At 42.0% G+C, this 24,650-nt stretch overlaps 1 protein-coding gene across 4 annotated transcripts in view; it reads right to left on the bottom strand.

Moving 5' to 3' along the window:
• CFAP99 (cilia and flagella associated protein 99) overlaps window positions 1-24,650 on the bottom strand; it is a 106,088-nt gene that overhangs the window by 44,761 nt on the left and 36,677 nt on the right. For 2 of the 4 annotated variants that reach the window (XM_075128090.1, XM_075128091.1), the window contains 6 exons: window positions 23,840-23,934; window positions 15,812-15,924; window positions 11,251-11,425; window positions 5,941-6,021; window positions 2,988-3,062; window positions 1,872-1,931 (listed from right to left, as the gene is read on the bottom strand). In XM_075128090.1, coding sequence (XP_074984191.1) covers window positions 1,872-1,931; window positions 2,988-3,062; window positions 5,941-6,021; window positions 11,251-11,425; window positions 15,812-15,924; window positions 23,840-23,934 — 599 coding nt within the window. The remainder of the gene's footprint in view (window positions 1-1,871; window positions 1,932-2,987; window positions 3,063-5,940; window positions 6,022-11,250; window positions 11,426-15,811; window positions 15,925-23,839; window positions 23,935-24,650) is intronic. The other 2 variants (XM_075128092.1, XM_075128093.1) reach the window with 2 other exon arrangements.

Consider the following 24,650-nt stretch of genomic DNA (forward strand, 5'->3'; position numbering starts at 1 on the left):
CCATTTGTACAGTCTCACTGCTTGCAGTGGAAAGAAAGAATAAAGATTTTGTAACAGCAGTGGTTAATCATTTTTGTCTGCATGGCAGTTTCAATGTGCCTGACTGAGACTAGAAAATGTGTTTATTGTACAATGGATGTTCTCACAAGAAGGTAAATGAACTATGGTAAATTGCATACTGACCCTAATCTATTTAAATATTATACAATTTGATTATTTTGAGATGGACTTTGTGACCTGATTTCTAACATATTGTACACACATTCCTCCTAAATCTTCTCAGTTGTCTATTGGGAGGTGAAGGATGAATGGGAGTGGGTGTGAGAAGTAGAATTTATTTTAAGACTCAAACAATATGCTTATCTCAGCTATGAAAGTTTTATAGCAGCTCCCTGAAAGCCACCTAATCAACCTTCAAGGCGAATGCGTTTGGGTGAGATAAATACGACTATGCCACTGGAAAAGATACGAACAACTATTAAAAATGTCCCTAATCAATTTAATAAGACACTGGATCCATATTTTTCTTTTATGCAGCTTAACCAATGGGTTTAATTCCCACAGGCCAACACTCTAGCTGATAAGTTTCAATATTTTAGATTGTCTGAGAGGGAAGTGTAACAGACACAGACTTCAACAGAGTCCAAATTACAGCTGGTCCTGTGAGTGTGTTAACCGAGGAAGGAGTAGGGGTCTTAATATTATACAGCACTTTAAAAACAAATTGGACATATCGTATCGGACCGCACTTTTAAACAGACTTATTAATGTAATGTCAGTAAGTATAGTGGTGGTATTACTGTTATTGCTGAACACTGTAAGTCATCAGTGTCTGATGTGGTTTACAAATATTTTCCAGAAGCCAGATTTTCAAAGGGGGAAATTGGAATCTAGATGACCTCACAAATAAAATATGTAAGCCTGCTGTAACTGACTATCCATTTGTGATTAGTTAGCAGATTTGCACATGCAGGTGATCTGAGGGAACCATAAGTGCATGAACCTCTGTTGTATGTGCAACACCACCTGACTGGCCAGCTTCTGAAGTCAGTGGAGTTATTTGAAATTTGTACTGGTGCAACTGGGATCAGAATTTGGCCCCATGTACTGCTAAAACATCAGTATCAAAAATTGTTCAATAAAGGTGAGCAAACATCTATTTCCTTAGACTATGGGACAAATTTCCCATTTACACTAACAGTGAATCTGATCCTGAGACACTCTGTTATTTTGATTCAGCTGTTTTGGTATGATCTTGATGATTATGAAAGATGCCAGATAGAAAATCCTGGGGACTGAAGTCTTTTGTTATCCACAGGACAATCACAGCTCAGGCAGAGGCAATGCAGGCTGCCCAATGCTGTCTTACTATCTCTAAGGGTGTGTCTACACTTCAAGTTGGGCTAGCAAGCTAAAAATAAGAGTGTAGCCACAGCAGCACAAGGGGCTAGCCACCCCAAGCCTGAGCTCATCTGAGACCCTAGACACATACTCAAGGTGGATAGCACATCCTGCTACTTGCACTACTGAAGTCTCAGCAAAGAGGCAATCAGTGTTGTGGGTTTTATGCTTTAGATACCTGTTTAATGGAAACTACACAACAGACCAAACTCATTTCACACCAAATAGTCATTTCCATTGCTCATTCTTTAGGACCTGGATTTGAACCAGTGACCTAGAGGTGAAAGGCTCTATTGCCCAGCCTCTGCTAATCCCCTGAACTATCCCATTCCCATGGCCATAGGCCTTGGTGTAATACCCTTGATTACAGAGGAGTTGTATCAATTTGCACCAGTTCCAAATCTGGTCATGACTTTCAGTCCACACTTTTCAAACACTTGTAACATCTGTATATTCTAAATGTTACTCACCTTGCCCTGGATCTTTTGAGCTTGGAACTTCGTTTTATTCTTCATAATGCCGGATATATACTGCAAGTCATCCAAAAATTAATTTTCATTTCAGAAATAGATATTCAAATACTCAGGAAAAATCTTATTAAATTGTATCTTGAATATTATTCCCTTTGGAAGAGCAGATGTGATTATTGAGGACTAGATACTGCAATCATAGCATCCTTAAATCTTGTTGTGCATGCCAAACTCATTGAGAGTTCTGCGTAACAAATAATTGCAGAACAGGTCCCCAGAAAAATTATTGCTGATTGCTATGAAATGTATTTAGATGGCTAACATAACAAAATAATAAAGTAATATTGTTTGCTACAGAAATATTGAATATGGAATACTACCAAAGGCCACTAATATAGTCAGTTCTTAAGATGTGAGTTTTGTGAAGATAAAGCAGGTTATCAAAGGACATTTCATGAGATTATTAAGTGTATGTGGAATTCTGACAATGACAGGGAACTTCATTCTATGCTGCTAGCTACAGATGCTCAAATGAAGGTGTTTGGTGATGGGCATGGTATAAATGATACACAGATATGATACTGCAGTGATCACATTACATGAATGGGCATGATCCTACAGCTGTAAATCAGGAGTCACCTAATCAAACAGAGCTGCTTTCACTATGCTGCTGTGTACCCTTTCAATGTAATGGAAAACTGCTCTGTTAGATGAGAGAACTGCTTGAGTGGCAAGGGAAGTTGCTGGAGCAGTGTTAAAGTAGGCAGGTAAGAGGGGAGGGGCAGCAGCAGGAGTACTGGGGTGAGGAAAAGGGAGCCAGTGGAGAACTTTCACAGTGAATGAAGCACAGTCCAGGATCTGTGCATTATATAAAATAAAAACATCCACATTTCAAATTGCAGGGCTTTAATTCTACCTGGGGAATCTGGTGTCAAGCTAGACAGGCCTTGGTTCTTGTAGTTTAGAAGGTCACCAGAACCCCTTGATGGAATGATAGTATCATACTTCCTAACTCCAAATACAGAGAGATCCTTTGAGTACTTTGATAAAAAGTAATTAATGTGTAAAAAAACACACGATAGTTGTTTTTTAATTTACCAATTTTGTTTAACTTACACCTCTCGGGGCTTTTTTCTCAGGCTTTACGGTTGCACACCTGAACTGGCTAACATTTGCTTCCAGCAGCAGTTCCTAAAATCAAAACAATTATTTTTTTAAGTATGGTAAATTTTAAATTCTCCACTGAGAAATTTAAAAACACCTTTTTTCGATGTAGCAAATTGAGGCAACCATTAAAACACAGAACTCTAAATATTTAAATACCAAGTGAAAATATAAATGATTGGAGCACAAAGCAAATGGTGTACAAGAACTATTCTTATATGGTCAAACATAATTTGCAACAAGCCACAACAAATTCCCAAAAGGGATCATAGACAAATAAACTTCGTGGGTTAGACAGTGACTACAGAAAAGAAAAAACCTCTGAAGGCAGAGGCTTAATCAGGACATGCAGGTGAATGAAGAAAGACACAAGGATGGATTGGAGCAGCAACTTTTATAAATGTAGCATGGGGGAGCGGAGCTGTCTGCTTTATTGTCCCGGTCTCTCCAATACCAGCCTTTTAAGTGGGTCTACTGTGGGGGCTACAGAGCTCCATCCACATAATCCCTAATTCGGGGTAGACTCCCCTTAGCCTACCTGTAGGATTCAGTGACCGCACTCTTCTGAATCCTCTCACACACATACCACTCATGTGGGGAAACAGAGGGTACAAGAATGGGAGAATCTCGGTCTGTGAAGACTTCAGGTCTTCTCGTTTCCAATAGAAATAAGGCCCAACAGTGAAATGATGATAATGATGCAGCCCCAGAAGTGAAAGGAGCACTCCGGCTTTTCCACTGGCTCTGAGTGATGATGCTAAGCTGGACATGTAGCATCAGCCCTGAGATAAAATGCACAGGGAGAGGCTCCTAGTGTTTTCACTCTTTTCTAGAGTTGCTCTGATACATCAGTCACATGTGCAATTCTATGACCGTGACATTTCCATATGCATCTTTCTTTTCAGGAGCCACAATTTCAGCTTCATTTAGTGAACAGTCTGAGGAACTGACCTTTGTGAATGCTTTAAATGCCTTTTATGCCATTTCAGAGTGACAAAAATGGCTGCTACAACAACTTCACTTTCTGCTGTGGCTTTCCGTTGTGTTGCTTGCATTCATGCATCTGCTCCACTGGAGACTGTGGCTGTTAGTTAAGTGATTCTACACTTATCTCAGACTCTTGGTAATCCAGATAATGTGCTTTGTTTCTTTCCCCTTTCAATCTTTCCATATAATGTGTACTAAGCATGTACATTCTGCACAACACAGACATAATGAAAGGATACAAAATAAAGTAATACTGCTGGAAAGTGAAGAACCTAAAAGTAACAGATGCTTATAATGAGATGGGGCAACAAAAGGGCAAAAGGAAAGCTTGACCCTAACAAAATATGTAGGCAGTTCAGCATATTCTACATACAGGAACTGAACCAAATGCAACTTGCACAAGGACATGGAGAGGCTAGTACAGTGATAAATTGTCTGGTATCAGTCAGTGAAAACTAGAACAAGGCATTTGTGGAATGCAGGTGGGAGAGTACAGATAAAAAGATGTAAAAAAACCAGACCTTTTATCAAGCTTCTAAAGCACCTCTATATGGGGATTGCATTGTGGGAGGTCTGATGGGAGAGGGAGCTACCATGTAATTTCCTTCCAAGGAGAGGAAGAGGAAGACAGAAATCTGCCTTAAATCTAATCAGAGCTGACTTATTTAATAGGATTCATTTCAAAATCAGGATCAGTTCAAATAACCAGAGCAGATCAAGTGTCAGGGCCCTTTCCAGGCCTTCCCTCCCACTTCTCTCTTAACACACAGCGCCTTGAATTCTGCTGCTTTCCTAGTCATGATGATCTCCTACTCTCAGAGCCTGGTCTGGGGAGGAGCTCTCAGGTATGTGCAGCACCAAATACTACAGATCAGTCAGGAGCTACTGAGATTTTTCTGTAACTGGATGATGCTATGAAATTATTTCTCAGGTAGGAAACAGAAATTATGTCAAATTTTTAAATGCCTTAATGGTTAATTGCACACATTGACTATCTGTGTGTCCTATGCAAGCAAAGGAGTAGCTTCTCCTGGATCTCTGTAGGGTTCCACAGAGCTGGTTAAGTTCCCCAGTGCCCCCCTCCACATGGCCAGAGGGAACAAGCAGGGCTTGGAGGAATACCCCAGCCATGCACCCTGACTTCTTATCCCTGGAGTCAGGGGAAGCAGTAGATGCAATGGGGCGTCGGAAAGGCCCCTAATACCTCATTATAGTAGGGCAGAGCAGAAGCAGTGGGGTGCAAGTTCCTTCATGTCCTCTCCTTGGAGAGTAGTGGAGAAGCAGTGGGGAATGCCCCTCAAACTACTCAACACAGTGGGAGAGAAACTTTCCCCTCAATCCCTCTGTGGAGCAGGAGCCAGGTATGGGGGAGGCAAGAGCCTTCACTGGGCTATCTGCAGTCCGTAAACACCTTCACAGGGTCAGTGCAGATGGAGGGGGGAAAGAACATGGCACTGGGCACTGATGTAAGAACAAGTATGTAAATGGATTTCAATGTGGTAGCCGTGTTAGTCTGTATCAGCAAAAACAAACAATGAGGAGTCCTTGTGGCACCTTAGAAATGAACAAATTTATTTGAAGCAATCTTGATTGGCTACATTAGGACAACATCACGTGGCTGCTTCCACAAGCACTACCCTTTGTAACCGTACTGCTATTATTTGTGTTGCAACAAACATTGAGTAGAAGATGGTCTCTGCCCTGAAGAACTTACAATAAAATAGACAAGACAGACAAAGCATGGGGGAAAGGGATAGAAGAAGCAGCCTTCATTGCTCCAAGACAGGGGGTGGCCCAGCAGCTGCAGAAGCATTTTTGCATTGGATAGAGCCCTAAAGCTCTGAAAACTGTAACTTACATCAAAGAATAAACAGATGCTGGAGAGGGGCAATTAAAAATAAAATCATGCTACACTTACCTCTGCTCTTCTGCGATTTCTATACTTGATTTCCTGCAGGTGCTGTTTTTCCTTTGGAGGTTTGTAGGTGCTCTGAGGAACCTATATTAAAAAGGCAGAAATTTCTGTAATACAGGTATGAAAGACTGAATGTTTCAAACAATAAATCTGTGTGTGTGTGTGTGTGGGGGGCATTTATCCCTAATGAAAAACTACAGCCATTATTTAAAAAGTAGTGATTTCTTTTCTATTAGTGCCATAAAATGAATAGTAAAGTTTTAGGGGTGAATGCATAAAAGGGATAGATATCCACCAACCATCACTATTTGGCTGGGGCTGTCCAGGCCTTGTCAACCCTGTTCCAGGTGCTTTCAGCCAAAGGAGCTGTTAACACAGTTTAAAAAAAAAAGTCCATCTTTGCCAGGCGAAAGCCAAAGGAGAAAGAAATCCTATGCTTGCTCCCCCGTGCCTCCCACAAAGTGAAAAGGGGAAGATCAACCTGAAGTTGCCTTTAAGGAGAATCAGGCCAGCTGTCCTCTCCTACATACTTCTTGCTCCACTATACTTCTAGATAGGGTTTGCCAGTTGTGGGTATAGAATTGCTTGGGGGTGGAGGATTGAATCATAGAATCATAGAATATAAGGGTTGGAAGGGACCCCAGAAGGTCATCTAGTCCAACCCCCTGCTCGAAGCAGGACCAATTCCCAGTTAAATCATCCCAGCCAGGGCTTTGTCAAGCCTGACCTTAAAAACCTCTAAGGAAGGAGATTCTACCACCTCCCTAGGTAACGCATTCCAGTGTTTCACCACCCTCTTAGTGAAAAAGTTTTTCCTAATATCCAATCTAAACCTCCCCCACTGCAGCTTGAGACCATTACTCCTCGTTCTGTCATCTGCTACCATTGAGAACAGTCTAGAGCCATCCTCTTTGGAACCCCCTTTCAGGTAGTTGAAAGCAGCTATCAAATCCCCCCTCATTCTTCTCTTCTGCAGGCTAAACAATCCCAGCTCCCTCAGCCTCTCCTCATAACTCATGTGTTCCAGACCCCTAATCATTTTTGTTGCCCTTCGCTGGACTCTCTCCAATTTATCCACATCCTTCTTGAAGTGTGGGGCCCAAAACTGGACACAGTACTCCAGATGAGGCCTCACCAATGTCGAATAGAGGGGAACGATCACGTCCCTCGATCTGCTCGCTATGCCCCTACTTATACATCCCAAAATGCCATTGGCCTTCTTGGCAACAAGGGCACACTGCTGACTCATATCCAGCTTCTCGTCCACTGTCACCCCTAGGTCCTTTTCCGCAGAACTGCTGCCTAGCCATTCGGTCCCTAGTCTGTAGCTGTGCATTGGGTTCTTCCGTCCTAAGTGCAGGACCCTGCACTTATCCTTATTGAACCTCATCAGATTTCTTTTGGCCCAATCCTCCAATTTGTCTAGGTCTTTCTGTATCCTATCCCTCCCCTCCAGCGTATCTACCACTCCTTCCAGTTTAGTATCATCCGCAAATTTGCTGAGAGTGCAATCCACACCATCCTCCAGATCATTTATGAAGATATTGAACAAAACCGGCCCCAGGACCGACCCTTGGGGTACTCCACTTGATACCGGCTGCCAACTAGATATGGAGCCATTGATCACTACCCGTTGAGCCCGACAATCTAGCCAGCTTTCTACCCACCTTGTAGTGCATTCATCCAGCCCATACTTCCTTAACTTGCTGACAAGAATACTGTGGGAGACCGTGTCAAAAGCTTTGCTAAAGTCAAGAAACAATACATCCACTGCTTTCCCTTCATCCACAGAACCAGTAATCTCATCATAAAAGGCGATTAGATTAGTCAGGCATGACCTTCCCTTGGTGAATCCATGCTGGCTGTTCCTGATCACTTTCCTCTCATGCAAGTGCTTCAGGATTGATTCTTTGAGGACCTGCTCCATGATTTTTCCAGGGACTGAAGTGAGGCTGACTGGCCTGTAGTTCCCAGGATCCTCCTTCTTCCCTTTTTTAAAGATTGGCACTACATTAGCCTTTTTCCAGTCATCCGGGACTTCCCCGGTTCGCCACGAGTTTTCAAAGATAATGGCCAATGGCTCTGCAATCACAGCCGCCAATTCCTTCAGCACTCTCGGATGCAACTCGTCCGGCCCCATGGACTTGTGCACGTCCAGCTTTTCTAAATAGTCCCTAACCACCTCTATCTCCACAGAGGGCTGGCCATCTCTTCCCCATTTTGTGATGCCCAGCGTAGCAGTCTGGGAGCTGACCTTGTTCGTGAAGACAGAGGCAAAAAAAGCATTGAGTACATTAGCTTTTTCCACATCCTCTGTCACTAGTTTGCCTCCCTCATTCAGTAAGGGGCCCACACATTCCTTGGCTTTCTTCTTGTTGCCAACATACCTGAAGAAACCCTTCTTGTTACTCTTGACATCTCTTGAGGGGGGTCCTCACAGCAGCGTTCACAGGTTTAGAGAGGTAGTCAGATCTTGGAATGTGGAACAGTAAAACATCCAGGAAAGGGTTAAGGTCTACCTGTCTGCCACATGACCCAACAAAGGGTCTAAGGAAAGGGCATGTCTGGTATGGGTTGGCCTCTGAGGACTGCTGTGGGAGAGGTGGAAGAGACTGGGCCATGCCCCCTCTCCGCTCTGGCCAGAATAGGTGACCAAATGGATGAAGGCAGAGGGGAGCAGCATGATGTAACCTTCTAATGGATTATGTAATAGGTGTGCTCCTGGAGGCACAATCTCTCCTAAAGCTCCCCTAGTGATTGTGAAATTCTGTACTACCTACAACACAGACCAGTGCCTTAAAGGCACAGTATGGCCCTAAATATTAAGGGACAACTGGACAAATGGTTTGTAAGGTATCAACTTAATTTTATTTAACCACTCAGAATTATACACACAAGTAGTAATGTTTTATACTGGATGGAAATGAGGCAATTTCAGTGCCTTGAGAACATAAACTAGGAGCGGGGGAGCAAGATGGGAAGGGAATACAAACTATACCTAGTGATCAGTAAACTCTTCTCAGCTTTGGCAGTGACCATTCATGTATTTCCTTAAAAATTAAGGTTGTGAGATGGACAAGGATAGGGGTAGTGTTATGTGTATTGTATTAAGAGCTTCTGTTTTGACACAAGATTCTAGAGTTTATGTATTACATCATCAATATATTTCCAGACAGAATCTTGCATGTTAGCCAGGTGGATTTGTTTATTTTGTTATTATTTTTAAGAAAAAATAGACAGTTAAAGGGACAAGGTCAAGGAAATATATAAAGAGTGGGCTAAATATGGCCCTGGTCCTAATATGTACAACTCCAATGGAATTACAAGAACTTTTACCTGGGCTGAATGGGGCCTAATGCATTTCAATGTATACATTTTAATTCTAGACAAACCTAAAAAATGTTGTGTAATAATTTCACCATAAATAGTACTAATATTAAAGGAATGGATTAGATTACACTATAAATCATGGCTGGGATTTTCAAAGAAGCCTTGGGGATTTAGGTATCCAAATACCATTGCATATTAATGGAAGTTGAGCCCCTAGCTCCCTTCTGTGCCTGTGAAAATCCCAACTGAAACCGCTTTCTTTGTGGAAAGCCATATCTGCAATGGCTGGGGGTGTGTAAATGAGGAGGGAGACAAGCAATTATAAACCTTTGGCCATGAGGTCACTTTTTTATTTGCAGCAGTATACAGAGTGAAACAAGAGGCGGCCTATTTCTCTCTGGGCCATCCTTTGATGCACAGCCACCCATCACACACTAGCCAATTCCAAGGGTGTGGGCCCATATTCCTAGCCTATACCCTGCAGTCTGGTCTGACTGAGGGATCAACCACGTTTGCTGCAACTTCAAAAGAAATATCATGGTTTCAACCTAGGTTTTAAGAGGACCCTAGTCCATATCAGCAAACTAATAGACAATTCAACATGATTATCATTCTCTGTTTTGGAGGGCTCCAGGATCTGAACTAGTGGTTGTGACAATGGGGTTAAAGGTTAGAATCAAAGCTCATTTTGCAGAGTTATGTCCGGAAGTTAGCGCAGTGTCTGCTCATACTGTGACAAAGATATTAGACTCCCCCTTTCATGAGCACTTAAATTTGGCAGACTTGATCTGAATTTAAATAAAATCCAATATAATCCTTGCACCTCACATGATCTTCAATACATGTGAGTTAATGCAAAATTACTCTCAGGGAGACTGTACAATATAAAGGTGACAACAACAGGATTCATTCCTACACTGAGTAAGTGATTAATAAAATGCAATTTTTCAGAACCTGGTATTTGTAGAATTAATGGGATTTCACACTGAAACCACCAATGCGCTACCATGAAATTGCACTATTACCCAAAGATGCAAAATGATTTTTGTAAGCATTCAACATTTGTATTATTAAGAACCTAACGTGCTAATAAAAGGCTATAGATAATGCCCAGAGCTATAGCCCTAAACTCAGTTGCCTACAAAACTAAATGTAAACCATGGAGTCTTTATTCAGTGAATCATAGCAACCTTAGCCCAAATCCTGTTTACTTTAACCAAACACCACTATTGAATGTGTGTCACTCCAGAATTACACCAGTGTGACTGAAATTAGAATATTACCCAATGTGACTGCTTAAGTTAGAAAAGCAAACAGTCAGGCCTTCAAGAGAACCTCTACACTCATTAACATATTAAATGCTAACCATTAACATTAAGGTACACCACAAACCCACATCACAGGCAATGAAATTCCATCCTCATGGATGATCTGCAAATCTAGAGTTGGTTATGCCTATGTTGCAATTGCTGGGAGCTTTGCCATTTACTTTGATGGGGAGCAGGATCACACCCATATATTTTTTATAAAAAAATTACAGTTTGAGGGTTTATTTCCAATATGCACCTGTAGATCCCCCAAGGCAGAATAATCTACACATTAAATGGGCTGGCAGCAACCTGTTAAGTTACACATTCAAGGGGCAAGGAATAAACTGTTGCTTCATAGAAAAATCCCAATTTTCCCAACAATTGTAGGAGCCACCTTTTTGCTACCCTTTCCTTGCCTTGCTATAGAAGAGTATCTATGACATGCTTAGAAAATACCAATTACATCGATTAAAAACAGTATGAATTATTTTCTACAAATTTAGCCTTCAATTCAGAACACCAAAGTGTTTCCTGTTATTCCATCAGTGTTGGTAGGTTTTCTTCAATTATTTTAGATTCAGATAACTTCAGGGAAGAGACTGTTAACCATATACTATGGTTGAGTACAAAACACATACAACTTAACATTTTCCAAGGAATAAAAACCACTCACAGGTCGATGCTTCTCCTGTAACGGTATTGGCTCAGGTATCGTTATGGCTCGTGGCTTAGGGGTGGTCAAATCAAATTCCTTTGGCTTTGTGACCATCGAAGTCTTTACAGTGGAAACACGATTCGCTAATTTGTCAGCAAGTTGCTTGATCAGTTGTTCTATTTTTGGCTGCCATCTTTAAAAAAAATACTTTTAAATCTTATTTTCACTTTTTCTCTTATACAAATTCATAATAATGCAGTATCTGAAATTGTCCGTGACGCAAATTTGATAAGACTTTGGCTCTGTTTATTCCCTATTAACTGAATTGATCAATTGATTTGATTAATGATTAGTGGCACAGACTGTGGCACTCAAAATGTTACTTCACTTCTTGAACAAAAGTTAGTCTATTTCTAATAAACTGTTTATCTGTGTGAAACAAGTGTAATCCATGCTGACTAAACAAGCCCATTGCAAGTTCATTTTATAGCAGTGTCAGACAGCGAGTCAGGGAGGCAGTTATGGTAAACAAAGTAGGTACCGATGAAAGAACAAAGACAGACAATGGTCTAAGTAACATTGTTCATATTATCTGACAGAGCGAGTGTATCGCTAGCACAATCTCATTTAATCAAAAATTGGAAGGACAGGAATAATTTGCTTGAGTAAATAAATCCCTCAAACAAAAAAGTGGAGCTGGTGGGACATCCAACATGGTTTGGGTTTTTTGTTTTGCATTATTTGTGTATATCAGAATTAAAACGTTCACAGCTTAAAGCCAAATTCTCCTCTCAGTTACACTACTGCAAACCCCACCAAAGTCAATGGGGAATACATTAATGTAATTTGAACCTATACTTAAAACAGACATATTAGTATCCCATACATAAACACTCAGGTCTTGAATATTGAAGGTTTGCATTACTTTGGGAGTCTCATGCAATGAAAGAACAACATCGCTTAACTGAGACGTTGCCTTCTTGGTATCACAAATTCTTCAGAAGCCAATACTTTTCTGTGATCTTCACCTCTTTCTCTCTGGTTTTAGAGCCCCTTTGTAATAAGAGCACATAGGCTTCTGACGTGTCTATAGCCACTCACATCAAAACAAAGGGTGGGAGTAACTGAATAACAGATTTTCATATTAGAGAGGGGTAGTGTAATGAGGTTCCACGCCTTATTACGTAGTTCAGCTCTCACTGAGAACGTAAAAGGAGCTTCAGAATCTTAGTTTGTACTATCATTCTGATGTAATGCCAATGGGTAACTTCTGGGAGTCAGGGTTAGATCCACAAAAGGTCTTAGACACCTAAACGCAACATTTAAGCATCACTGAGATCCTCAAATGCCCATTCAGCTGATGCCTAATTCTGTAGGTGCCTAAACTTCCACCATTAAAGTCCTCTAGTTGTTAAATTTCTGCCAATGAGCATATGCACAGCCATCTCAGTCTAGGCACTCAGGCATCTATCTCGTGCCAAAGACACAGTAGGATCCTCAAACTACACATTCCCCCACATGGCCTAATCTGGTAGGCATGCTCTGAGCATGCCTAAACCCACACAAAACAGCTCCAAGAGAAGTCTCCCCACCCCAACTTTTAACCCATGGTTAGGGCACTAACCAAGGATGTATTGGAAAAGTACATAGACAGGCAACAAAAATTATTAGGAGTACGGAATAGCTTCCATATGAGGGGAGATTAAAAAGACGGGGACTGTTCAGTTTAAAAAAAGAGAAGACTAAGGAGGGGATATGATAGAGGTCTCTAAAATCATGAATGGTGTGCAGAAAATGAATAGGGAAGTGTTATTTACCCCTTCACATAACAGAACTAGGGGTCACCCAATGAAATGAATAAGCAGGTTTAAAACACACACAAGGAAGTACTTCTTCACACAATGCACAGTCAACTTGTGGAACTTGTTGCCAGTGGATGCTGTGAAGGCCACAAGTATAACTGGGTTCAAAAAAGAATTAGGCAAGTTCCTGGAGGATAGGTCCATCAATGGCTATTAGCCAAGATGATCAGGGACATAACCCCATATTCTGGGTGTCCCTAAACCTCTGACTGCCAGAATCTGGACAACAGGGGCTGGAACACTCGAAAATTGCCCTGCTCTGTTCATTCCCTCTGAAGCATCTGGCATTGGCCACTGCTGGAAGACAGGATACTGGGCTAGGTTGAAACATTGGTCTGACCTAATATGGCCATTCTTCTTTTTTTATGAACTTAAGTCTCCCTTGCTGCATCTTGGAGGAGAAAGCACTAACCATTGGTCTAGAAGGTATTCTGGGGTAGGTCTCTCTCAGTCTCTCCTGTTGAAACTGCTCTACTGTGTATAAATAATTTAATTTACATTGAAACAGGGGGACTGGTACCTGGGTCCCCCAGAGACCACTTGGTGTCCTAACCACTAGACTATAGAATTATTCTCACACCTCCGCTGGCCCAGTGCATATTTAACTATTTATATACCAGGAAACAGCTGCAGCAGGAGAGATTAGGAAAAACCTGCCCCAGAATATCCCAGAGTCCAGTGGTGAGAGAATTCTCCAGAGCAGGGGGAAACAAGTTCATATCCCTTTGCACCATCATGTAGAGAGATTAACTGAATCCAGCTCCCCCACATCCTGCGTGAATGCTCTAACTACTGGGCTAAAAGTTATAGGGCACAGGGTCGTACCACCACTTCTGCTCCAGCATTTTTGCAAGATATGAGTTAGGTGCCTAACTCCAGCAGAGGGTTCTAAGTCTCTTTGAAGGGTGAGGTTTATGACCCACCCCCCTCCTCAGCCTTTCCTATTGGCTAGCTTAGGTGTTCTGGCGTTTGTGGATCCCCTTCTTAGACACTGATCTCTCCCCATTCACTGTATACGGAGTCTGGGCAGCAAACTCAGGGCTGTGGATTCCACTGGATGGCAAGGCACCTAAGTCCCTTTGTGGATCTAGCCTGCCGTGCAATCCAACTCCCATTGAAGTCAGTGGGATTCTTTCCACTAACTTTAGTGAAGCTGGAGCAGGCCCAGTGAAAGGGAAACAAAAGTACATTCAACACATTTGAAGCTGCCAAGTTTATTACTCGTGGTTACACTTTCAACCCTTTGATGCAAATTTCAAACCCACTGGCCAAATCGGGTGGTTGGATGCACCTGAGCAACTCCCATTGACTTTTACGTGAGACACATACACTTATTGAGAGCAGCAGGGCGCTGGAACAGGGGGGCTAGGAGGACATGGGCCCCCCCACTTTTTACCAGCCCTAAGGGCGAGTGGGGGGAGGGGCAGAGAAGAGTGAGCAGGGAGCGGGGCCTTGGGGGAAGAGATGGGGAAGGGCCTTGCGGGGAAGGGGAGGTGTGGGGGGTGGGGCCACGGTTCAGGTGCCAGTGGCCCTTCCATTTTTAAGAAGCTTCTGCCACCCCTGGAGAGCAGAGCCATCAGTATTCATTGCTATGTAATATCTACTAGATATTTCTAGTTTATGGGCCTAGTCCTGCACTCCTTATTCAGGCCAAGTGCCTGTTGAGAATTTTGCCTCAGCAGAAGATAGGAGCTCAGGATCTACAGTACGAAAAGAGGGATCAACACTTGGAACAGATGATACAGGGACTAATGAAAACAATGCCTCTGAATCTCATAAAACTCAAGTCTTTTACAGCACTCTAACAGTGTATGAAGCACCCTCAAAGAGGGTGTAAATTTAATTTATGTCCATTTTAAGGGCCCTTTACACTGAGTGTAAATGACAATCAGGCTCAGTGGTCTTACATCTAATGAAATACTAATCCCAGATTTAAAAATATTTATAAAAATCACTGGAAGCAGCCATTGTGTTTTGAATTACTGTACTGGGGATGGAATGGGCCAAATTCTGCCAGCACACACACACATCTGCAACTCATACTGACTTTACTGGAATTGTGTGTGTATTTCAAGACAGAATTTATACCAGTGTGTTTACTACTTTGCCTCCACCTAAACAGTGTTTTTTTAAATTGTACTGAATATAACAACTGAGTTAGATGATGGTTTATACTCTGTATCAGTGGAACCAGCTGGTATATGCTTAGCCTAACAGAGTTTGGCCCTGTGTCTACATGTTAGAACCGTTGTTGAACTTGGACAGCCCTAGAGTCCTGACCCAGCAAAGCACTTAAACATGTATGCAATCTCAATCATGAGAGTTGTATCACTGAAGTCAGTGGGATTAATCATGTGCTTAAAGTTTTGCTGGATCAAAGCCTAACTTTAGAAGATAGTTGTTTGACTCTGATTTCAATATTATATGTTCCAGTTTCATTTTCTGGGTTGGGGAAACTAGCGTGTAACATCTATGAGAGAACTTTTCTTAGAGCTAAGTAACTCACTTATGGATAAATTAAAGGGTCTGCCCTGCTCCCATTGAGGCCCATAAGAGTTTTGACATTGACTACAATAGGAGCAGGATTGGACCATATGGTTTTATAAACATAGCAAATTGCAAAGAAATATATTTTAAAGCAAACTGAATTTTCAGGAGGACCTTTTTCCATGATGTCACCTTTAAACTTTCAAATATATTGAATATTTAGTACTTACCCTAGCAATGGATCAATCCAGTTCTCTTTTACGTAAAGAGAATCATATATCTGACCCCATTCATCTTTTATCCATGTACTCAAATTCAAGACACTGAAGAAGAATCTAAGAAACTAACAAGAGATTACTTCTTTCAAATTTGATGAACTGAAGAATTGAGTTACATGCAATATTTACATTGAGATTACACAGATTTTCTTAGAAACACTGCTGCAGACTTCGCTTGTGTATTACACTACAATTGTAATTAATACACACCCCAGTATTTGTAGGTGCATTTCAGTTTTGTTGCAACAACCTTATGTCCTGAAGCCATACCTTGTGCGATTGATATCAGTAAGTCCTAAAATCTTTTTATGGACCTGAAAAACACCCCCATGTTCATAGTATGATGATGTTTTGATGCAGTGTGACCTTGTTTTCAAATTACTGCTTGTTAAAACATCACAATACTGGGACACAAGTTTGTGTCTGGAAAAAAACTGGGTACTGTAAAGAAATGATTCTAGTCTAGTAAATCTAGCTATACAATAAAGATGACTAACACAATTAATTTTCTGTTCCCATTGAACTAGAAGATTGAAATTTGGCACACACACACATTGTGGGCCTCCGAATACTGGAAAAAACAAGATCTAACATTTGAAATTCCACTTTTCTATTGGAGTTCACCAAAAGGTCATCAGCCTTTCTATAGAATTTTAACTATTTATATGGCCTTTTGAACTAGAATCTTGAAATATGGTACTCTCATTCATTATGGGCCACTGATTTCAGGATAAATTCTAAATCTGAACTTTGACCTTTCCATTACAATTCTTAGAAATGAAAGGATTTGCCTGACAGTGAGTGTGGAAAAATCTTGTGAGACCTTCACTTTGCTAACTATAGGCCTGACAGGACCATTTCCAAGGAAGTACCTAAGGATTAGGTCTCATTTTTAACTATTGCACATCTTAGCCTGTACACTACCACATCATCCAAATACCCTAGAGCATATTGGCTGGGGGGCTGAAGAACCTAGTCCATCAAGCTCTGGAAAACCACAGGCATTCCATTCAGCCCAAAAAGGCCTGGTATGAAAATGAAACCCTAGGGCAGAGGTAGGCAACCTATGACATGCAAGCTGATTTTCAGTGGCACTCACACTGCCCGGGTCCTGGCTACCGGTCTGGGGCGCTCTGCATTTTAATTTAATTTTAAATGAAGCTTCTTAAATATTTTAAAAATCTTATTTACTTTAAATACAACAATAGTTTAGTTATATATTATAGAAAGAGACCTTTTAAAAACATTAAAATGTATTACTGGCATGCAAAAACCTTAAATTAGAGTGAATAAATGAAGATTTGGCACACCACTTCTGAAAGGTTGCCAACCCCTGCCCTAGGGTATGGATAATGTTGTTTTATTTGTGATTCTCATTTTGGTGGAATACTTTTTGTTAGCTCTACAGCAATGAGATATGTTTCCTCCTAGCCAGTCTAGCAAATCATTCTCCCTTGTGGCAAAATATCTTGTTCATCTCAGTCCTTTTTAGCCTTGGAGACTCAGGATTGGGGCAAGGCAAATCCTTATTGGTGGCACAGGGTCCTGCTACTCCTCTCCTCAGTCACTCCCTTGTGCTTGTTTTCCTTCCCTTCTGGGGAGCAAGTGCAGCCTCCTTACTGGGAAGATTTGGTGTCTTGTCACAAACAGCCTACAGGCAACTTCCCTACTCCCCTCACTCTCCCCCTCCTACCACTCAGGGGAGGGTTTAAAAAGGTCCCAAGTAGTTGGAGTCAGCTGAACCTAATTGGTTCCCTAGCAACCCCTTTTCCAGCTGAACCTTATTGCCCCATAGTTCTCTCTCCTTAGTGGATAGGGAGGGGCCTTTTAAACCCCTGGGACTAATTACTACCCCCCTTTTGTAGCTGTTTGTCCTGGGTTTACCACACCCTGCATATGGGGAAATGTAGGATCCTCCCCTGTGGAATCAATAGGTCTGATTCGCTACTACTTTGCATCTTATATTGTCATTACATCTGTGCAAACTGGATGTAAAACAGTACCATCTTAGCACAGTAACATTTTTCACCCATTTTGCACAGGTGTAAATGTCACCACATAGGGCAAGCGTGGGGAATCTATGTTCCGTGGGCCAGATTCCGCCGTTGCTTAATTTCATCCAGCCCTGCCCCGCTCCGCCCACCCTGTGCTCCAACTGGGAAGCAGGGTCCGGGGCTCGCCCCACTCAGCCTGGCTCTCCAGCTGGGGAGAGGGGTTGGGAGCTCACCCCACTCCACCTGCCTGGCACTCCAGCCAAGAAGCGGAGTTGAGGGGCTCGCCCTGCTCTGCCCACTGAGAGCTCCAGCCAGGGAGCGGGGGCTTGCCCCACTCTGACCATCTGGTGCTCCGGCTGGGGAGCGGGGTCGGGGGCTCGCCCTGCTCTGCCCGCCGGGTGCTCCAGCTAGGGAGTGGGGTTGGGGGCTCATCCCGCACTGTCTGTCTGGCACTCCAGCCGGGAAGTAGGGTCAGAGCATGGGGGTGTGCCCGCCCGCAAGCCCCCATGCCCTGACCCCGATCCCTGACTGGAGCACCAGGCGGGCGGAGCGGGGCAAGCCCCCGCACCCTGACACTGTTCCCCAGCAGGCGCGCTGGGCAGGGAGTCAGAATGGGTGGGGGTGCAGGGGCTCCCATTTTTTCAGGGCCCCACAATTGGCGGGGGCTCCTGGGCACACCCCCTTGGCATAGGGGCTAATCCGCCGCTTGGTGTAGGGTGGGTGAGCAAGCGGGCAGCCCAGCGATGGCAGAGGAATGCTCAAAAAAAATAGGCCTGCTGCTTGGGGAGCCAGGCCTGGTGTGGGGCGGTGGGACGGAAGCCATTGCTGCTGGAGAGAGGCGTCTCCCCTCAGAGCTGGGTGCGTGCCTGGGTCCATCGCCCCTGCAACGCCAGCTGGAGGAGGCAGGGGAGACGCAGCCCCATTCCATCCTCTCCCCCACCCCTGCCCCCTGTCATTGCCCACCCACCCAAAGTTGGGGCCCATCCAAGTGTTCCATCCTGGCTAGCCACTGGGACATCCACCCCGGAGCAGGGGGAGGACAGCTCCTCTCCGTCCACTTCTGGGGAGGAGCCCCCCCACGCTCCTGGGATTCCTGCACTTGGCTCTGGGCCCCCCAGAAATATACTGACAAACAAAGGGGAATTCAGAGAAGAGCCACAAGACAGCAGCAGGGGATGGTAGGGCTGATTTACGGCAAGAACAACATCACAGCATCTGATCCAAAGACCGGAGTAGTCAACGGCATGGGCTTTGGATCAGACCTTTGCTTTTTATTTGTGTGTGGCCTGTGATTGATTTTTTTCTGTGGGTCTATGGCCCCTGATAGAAAAAGGGTTCCCCACCCCTGACATAGGGCACAAGGCAGAAGAGAATCAGGTCCAATGTCACAGTATTCTTCCATAGTGGTGATGTACTGAAGGCCTTATCTACACACTGAGTTGCACCAGTTAATCCAAAGGGGTGTTTTTAAACTGATTTAGTTAAACCAAAGCTGGTGTCAAGGACTGCTGCTCTTTGGCAGACCCTTCTTTCCATATGGACTCTTTTCTTCCTTCCCTTCCTGCGTCCTTGATATTCCTCTCACTCAGCCCACCCTATCAGGCAGCAATCAATTGTGCATTGCGCTACCACCTGCCGCTGTGCCTCTGATTCACTGCTCTTTCTCAGCTCCCTCTGACTGCAGGGCCTAGACCCCCTGGATCTTTGCTTAATCATCCTCTGCATGGTGCTTGCAGCTACCATTTCAAGGCAGATGAAACAATAATATATACTGATAAAAGATAATGAATCAGTTCTTATCCAAAGCAGACAAAGTTTATAAGAAAAATAAGTTCAGATCAATTGACTTTTAACAACTCTTGTTCTTGGGTTGGCAGCACCGACTCGTACATAATTTTCTAACTGCTATCTTTAGCAGAAAGAACGAGGAGTACTTGTGGCACCTTGGAGACTAACAAATTTATTTGAGCATAAGCTTTCGTGGGCTAAAGCCCACTTCATTGGATGCATGCCATGGAACATACAATAGGAAGATATATATATACACAGAGAACTACGGTATTTTCCACGGCATGCATCCGATGAAGTGGGTTTTAGCCCACGAAATCTTATGCTCAAATTAATTTGTTAGTCTCTAAGGTGCCACAAGTACTCCTTTTCTTTTTGCTGATACAGACTAACACGGCTACCACTCTGAAACCTATCATTAGCAGGTGGGACAAGATGGGTGAACTAATATATTTTATTGTACCAACTCCTGTTGGTGAGTGAGAGACAAGTTTGCCTCCCTCACCAACAGACATTAGTCCAGTAAAACATATTACATCACTCCCCGCTCCCCCGGTCTTGCTAATATCCTGGGACCCACATGGCTTCAAGACTACATATATCTTTGACAGGTGGCTATTGTCCCTGGAGGCTTCCTGCTGCTAGTCCAATTACATAGTGGCCATGAAGATTTCACACTCTATTAGGGAAAAATGGGTAATTAAGTAATCAAACACTATGAGTTGTCTAAAATATACACAAAAAGAAAAGGAGTACTTGTGGCACCTTAGAGACTAACCAATTTATTTGAGCATGAGCTTTCGTGCCACAAGTACTCCTTTTCTTTTTGCGAATACAGACTAACATGGCTGTTACTCTAAAATATACAGAGAGTTGTGAAAGGTATAATTAAGATATTTGCTACGGTGATGTATATTTTAGTGACCAGTGTGTTCTTGCATGAGTCCTCAAGGACAGACAAAACAGAAAGAATCAGGGGTTTGTGCATAAGCCCTGTAGAGGCTCTTTATGTGCCATGCCAGAGAAGGCTTTGAATGCCACTCTTGGACACACATTCCAGGGTATGCCAACCTCCAGCTCTGACTAGGAGGTTGTTTGAGCCAAAGTCCACAAATCTGGCCTTAATGATCCACATGATAGGGTTGCACAGAGTGCAAGTGTGGGTAGAATCCAGCCCCATGAACCTACAGTGCATTTTTCATTCCTTAACAATGGGAACTTTTGTGTTTTGTTGACCAATTATTTAATGAGCCATGAGAAAAATTCCATTGCATTTCAGTCCTCCTTTTTGTCATGTGTAAATAAGTAGCATCCTCATTAGTGATTATTTGTGTCTTTGCTATCTTGTGATGTTATTGGTATCAAATGTGTAAGGGAAGTCACAGAGCTATCATTTTGGTAATGACCTTACTTTGCTTATTCATCTTGAAATACACACTGCCTGGTAAAAAGATAATTTCTTCAGTGTAGGCACTGATAGCCTGTCCTCAAGTGCTCCAAGTTTCACTACTCATAGACTACAATGAGCCAGATTCATCCCTCATGTAATTCCACTGAAACCAATGGAATTACACCAGGGATTAATTTTGCCCACTGTAGTGCTTTAATATATTACTGAAGTAATAAAATAGTATGTGATCATGTAATTAAAGATATTATTGTAATGTACAAAGGCCAGGGGGCAGGTGGTGGTGGGGTGGTGAATTAAAGTTGGTTATGTACTTCACTTTGCAACCATAACAATCTTTAATGTAATTTTTTTGTAGAGTATTTCCTAAGTTTTTAAAAAAGCAAACTGAAAAAAATGAAATTCTATCACATGGAATCATACTGACACTGACTTGGGTCATCAGTAGGGTAGGAACCTTTATATCCACAGCACAGACCTCAGCCATGTAAGCTAACAGAGTAACTGATAATGGTAGTAGGTTGTCATGCTCCCTGTGGACCTGCCACGACTGCTTTTTATAATGGGAAGTGTTAGGAAATCTTAATTTAGGCATTATTACATGCATAACCCATAATACAGTAATAATAATTTAAAATACCTAGTGCTTTTCATCCGTAGATCTCAAAGCACATTACAAACAAAGTCATTATTATTAGCAGTTGTCAAGGTTGAAGGGATTCAGAATGTGAGACAGAACAAAACAGATTCCCGAAGGCTAAAAATAAACAAAACACTAAGTCAGTATGTATTTTTGTGCTGATCAGTTATTGCTGCACAGCACTATAGTCAACAAAGTGCTAAAATGACATAAAAATAAAGAGGTGTAAGGCTAATGGCACAGTACATTTCAAAGTTATTTTCTTCATTTTTGTCTCTCTTTTGTCCTTGTCTTTAAGATACAAACCCTTCAACTTCCTCACATACATATAAGAATAATACAGATTAATAAAAACAGTAAGTCCTGATCCTGCAACCAATAGGCAAGTCATCTTTTCTCATAAGAGGAATCCCACTGAGATTGCAGGATTGGAACCTGTTCCTGTAAAATATTTTTATAGGTATAGGGCCTTAAAGAGCTCTTGTATGTTCTCTTATTACATGCATAGATTCCATGTTTAGATTCCTAATGCACAGATTCCTAATTTTCCATTCAGACTGAAATGTGTCTAGTATTCCTAATTATTTTGCTTTAATCAAAATACCCAGCCATATTCTGGTATGGAGGAAGGGTTTTTCCTCTATTTTATCAGCATTTACAAATACGAATCCCATCTTGCAATTCTTACTCACACAAGTAGAGCTCACTCAAATAGTCCCCTAGACTTCAGAAAGATTACTGATATGAGTAAGGACTACTTGCATAATTAAGAGTCACACAGTTGGGCCCATGATCTGGAGAAACATCTCCTTTTATGTTCATTAGATAAAGTAAATCTGTTTAAGTAATATACATGAAACATGAGTTTGCATCTCAACTAAAACGCAAGATGAACTCAGGACAGGAGGATCTTAGCATGTTGTAATAGGTCAACATCCCCAAAGGGTATCCCAGAATTCTGTCTGCCACCCTCATGCTGTTGCTACGGCTGCAAATCTGCCTTCTGTTGTTTTTGTCCCTGTTGCTGGGGGACCAACTGCTGCTTCTAAATCCTCTGCTGCAGGTGCATTCATCTAATCTAGCATCACTCTAGAGACAAAAAAGCTTCTCTGATGCAAGAGGAAAAAAGTGTACCAGAAGAAACAGTGTGGAAGGTCACTTGGTACTACACCTTCCTTTATGGAATAGGTATATTGTACGCAAGGAAGGAGAAAATAAATGTGTGTGGAGCAAAATAGTGTCAGGGACACTGGCACTCCAGCCACCTAAGGTTAAGAGAATGGAATCATTGAGCGGTGACCAGTATGGATTAGAAATCAGATGTTTTGCAAAGTAAAATATCATTGATAGCCACACGAGCTCCAGAAGTGTCCAAACCACTTGTTTTTCCCCAGAAATCTTTACAAAGAGTCCTGGGGGTTGGGAGAACTTTTTAAAGAAAGTGTCATTTGCCCATCAGATTTTGATAATCTTCCTAGCCACATCTCCTGTATTCTTATCCCTAACAATTAATGAACTACATCATTACTGTTTGAACTGACTTTATGGAAACACTCCATGCCAAGGCCTTCAGATGCATAACACAGCCAGACTAGCCTGCTCTCTTCTCTTATACTACATGACAACTATGCTCACTGGAAAGGCAATGCAGTCACAATGAGCAGGATAATAAGTATAAAGACTGTATAGATAAATCCCAGTTATCTGAAATTTGCCTTTCCCCTGAACACAAATGTATTTATGAACTGAAATGCCAATTACCCAAAACCTCAGTGTTTTGGATGTCTCCTCAGACATATAGACAATTAGAGCTTACCCATGGTACATCCATGTAATATAATTTTTATTGCTTTACATGGAAATAAATCATGAACAAGTAGTATAAAATGAGTATGACTTCGGAAGTGCGGCAGTTTTGTGCTAGCAGAATATTGATTTCCCATCGTTTAACCAAAAGACATTCATCCAGTCTTATTTAAATTAACTCAGAAGCTGAAAAGTTCAGAGTGTAAGTGAAGGAAGAACAGTACCCACAGTTTTTAAAATCACAGCAAAGACCTCTCGACTCAAAAAATAATTAATCAAACAATATGAAAACATGGTGTGATGTTAGTTTAAAATTTTTGCTAAAGTGAAATTACTTTCATTACCTTATGCATTTTAGCAGTGTCCAGAGATTTGACAATTCTGCTGAATTGCTGAAGACCAAGCTCCTCCAGTTGAAAAGTGGCCAAATAGCAAATAACTATCAAAAGACACATATAAAAACTATTTATATTCATTACACTTTTGGATTTTGACCATGGGGCTATGGCTGAAACCAAATCATGTGACTCACTTTTGGCACTTTCATTATTAATAACTTTGAAATATTTTTTTCCTTTCGTCTGTATAACGGGGCTATATAATGATTGCCATTAAAAAGACATCCCTGTTTGTCTTATCATAGCCGACTCTCAGATACTATAGTTATTTTCAATTTTGTGCCAGATTCTCAGCTGGTGTAAATCAATATAGCTCCACTGGAATTACACAAGCTGAAGATCTGAAGCTTTTAACTACAGAAAAATACAAAACAAACCACAGTTATCTGAAGGCAGTGGAGTAACCTTCAGACAATTGAGAGTTTGCATATCTGGAAGATCAACTCCTGCAAAGTTTAGAAGCTCTGTAGGGCTAAAGCTAAACTCCTAAAGGTGTTCTATGCCTTGCAGGAACAGAACTTAAGGCAGTGTAAGCTGCTGGAGAGGAAAGGGACCAAATGCGTCCTGAGTACCACTGGTCAAAGTTTCTGTGACAGAAAGTTTTTCTGTTGGAAATGCTGTTTCTTTGGAACTGAAACTTTTTGTGGGAATATGTTGCTTCAATGAAGTTTTGCTCCTAAAAAGGGGAAGAAAAGCATTTTGATAAGCTCAAAACATTCCATTTTGACTTTTTCCGAATGGGACATTTCATCTTTTC

This window comes from Caretta caretta, chromosome 4 (genome assembly GCF_965140235.1).
Source record: "Caretta caretta isolate rCarCar2 chromosome 4, rCarCar1.hap1, whole genome shotgun sequence".
Classification (NCBI taxonomy): domain Eukaryota; kingdom Metazoa; phylum Chordata; order Testudines; family Cheloniidae; genus Caretta; species Caretta caretta.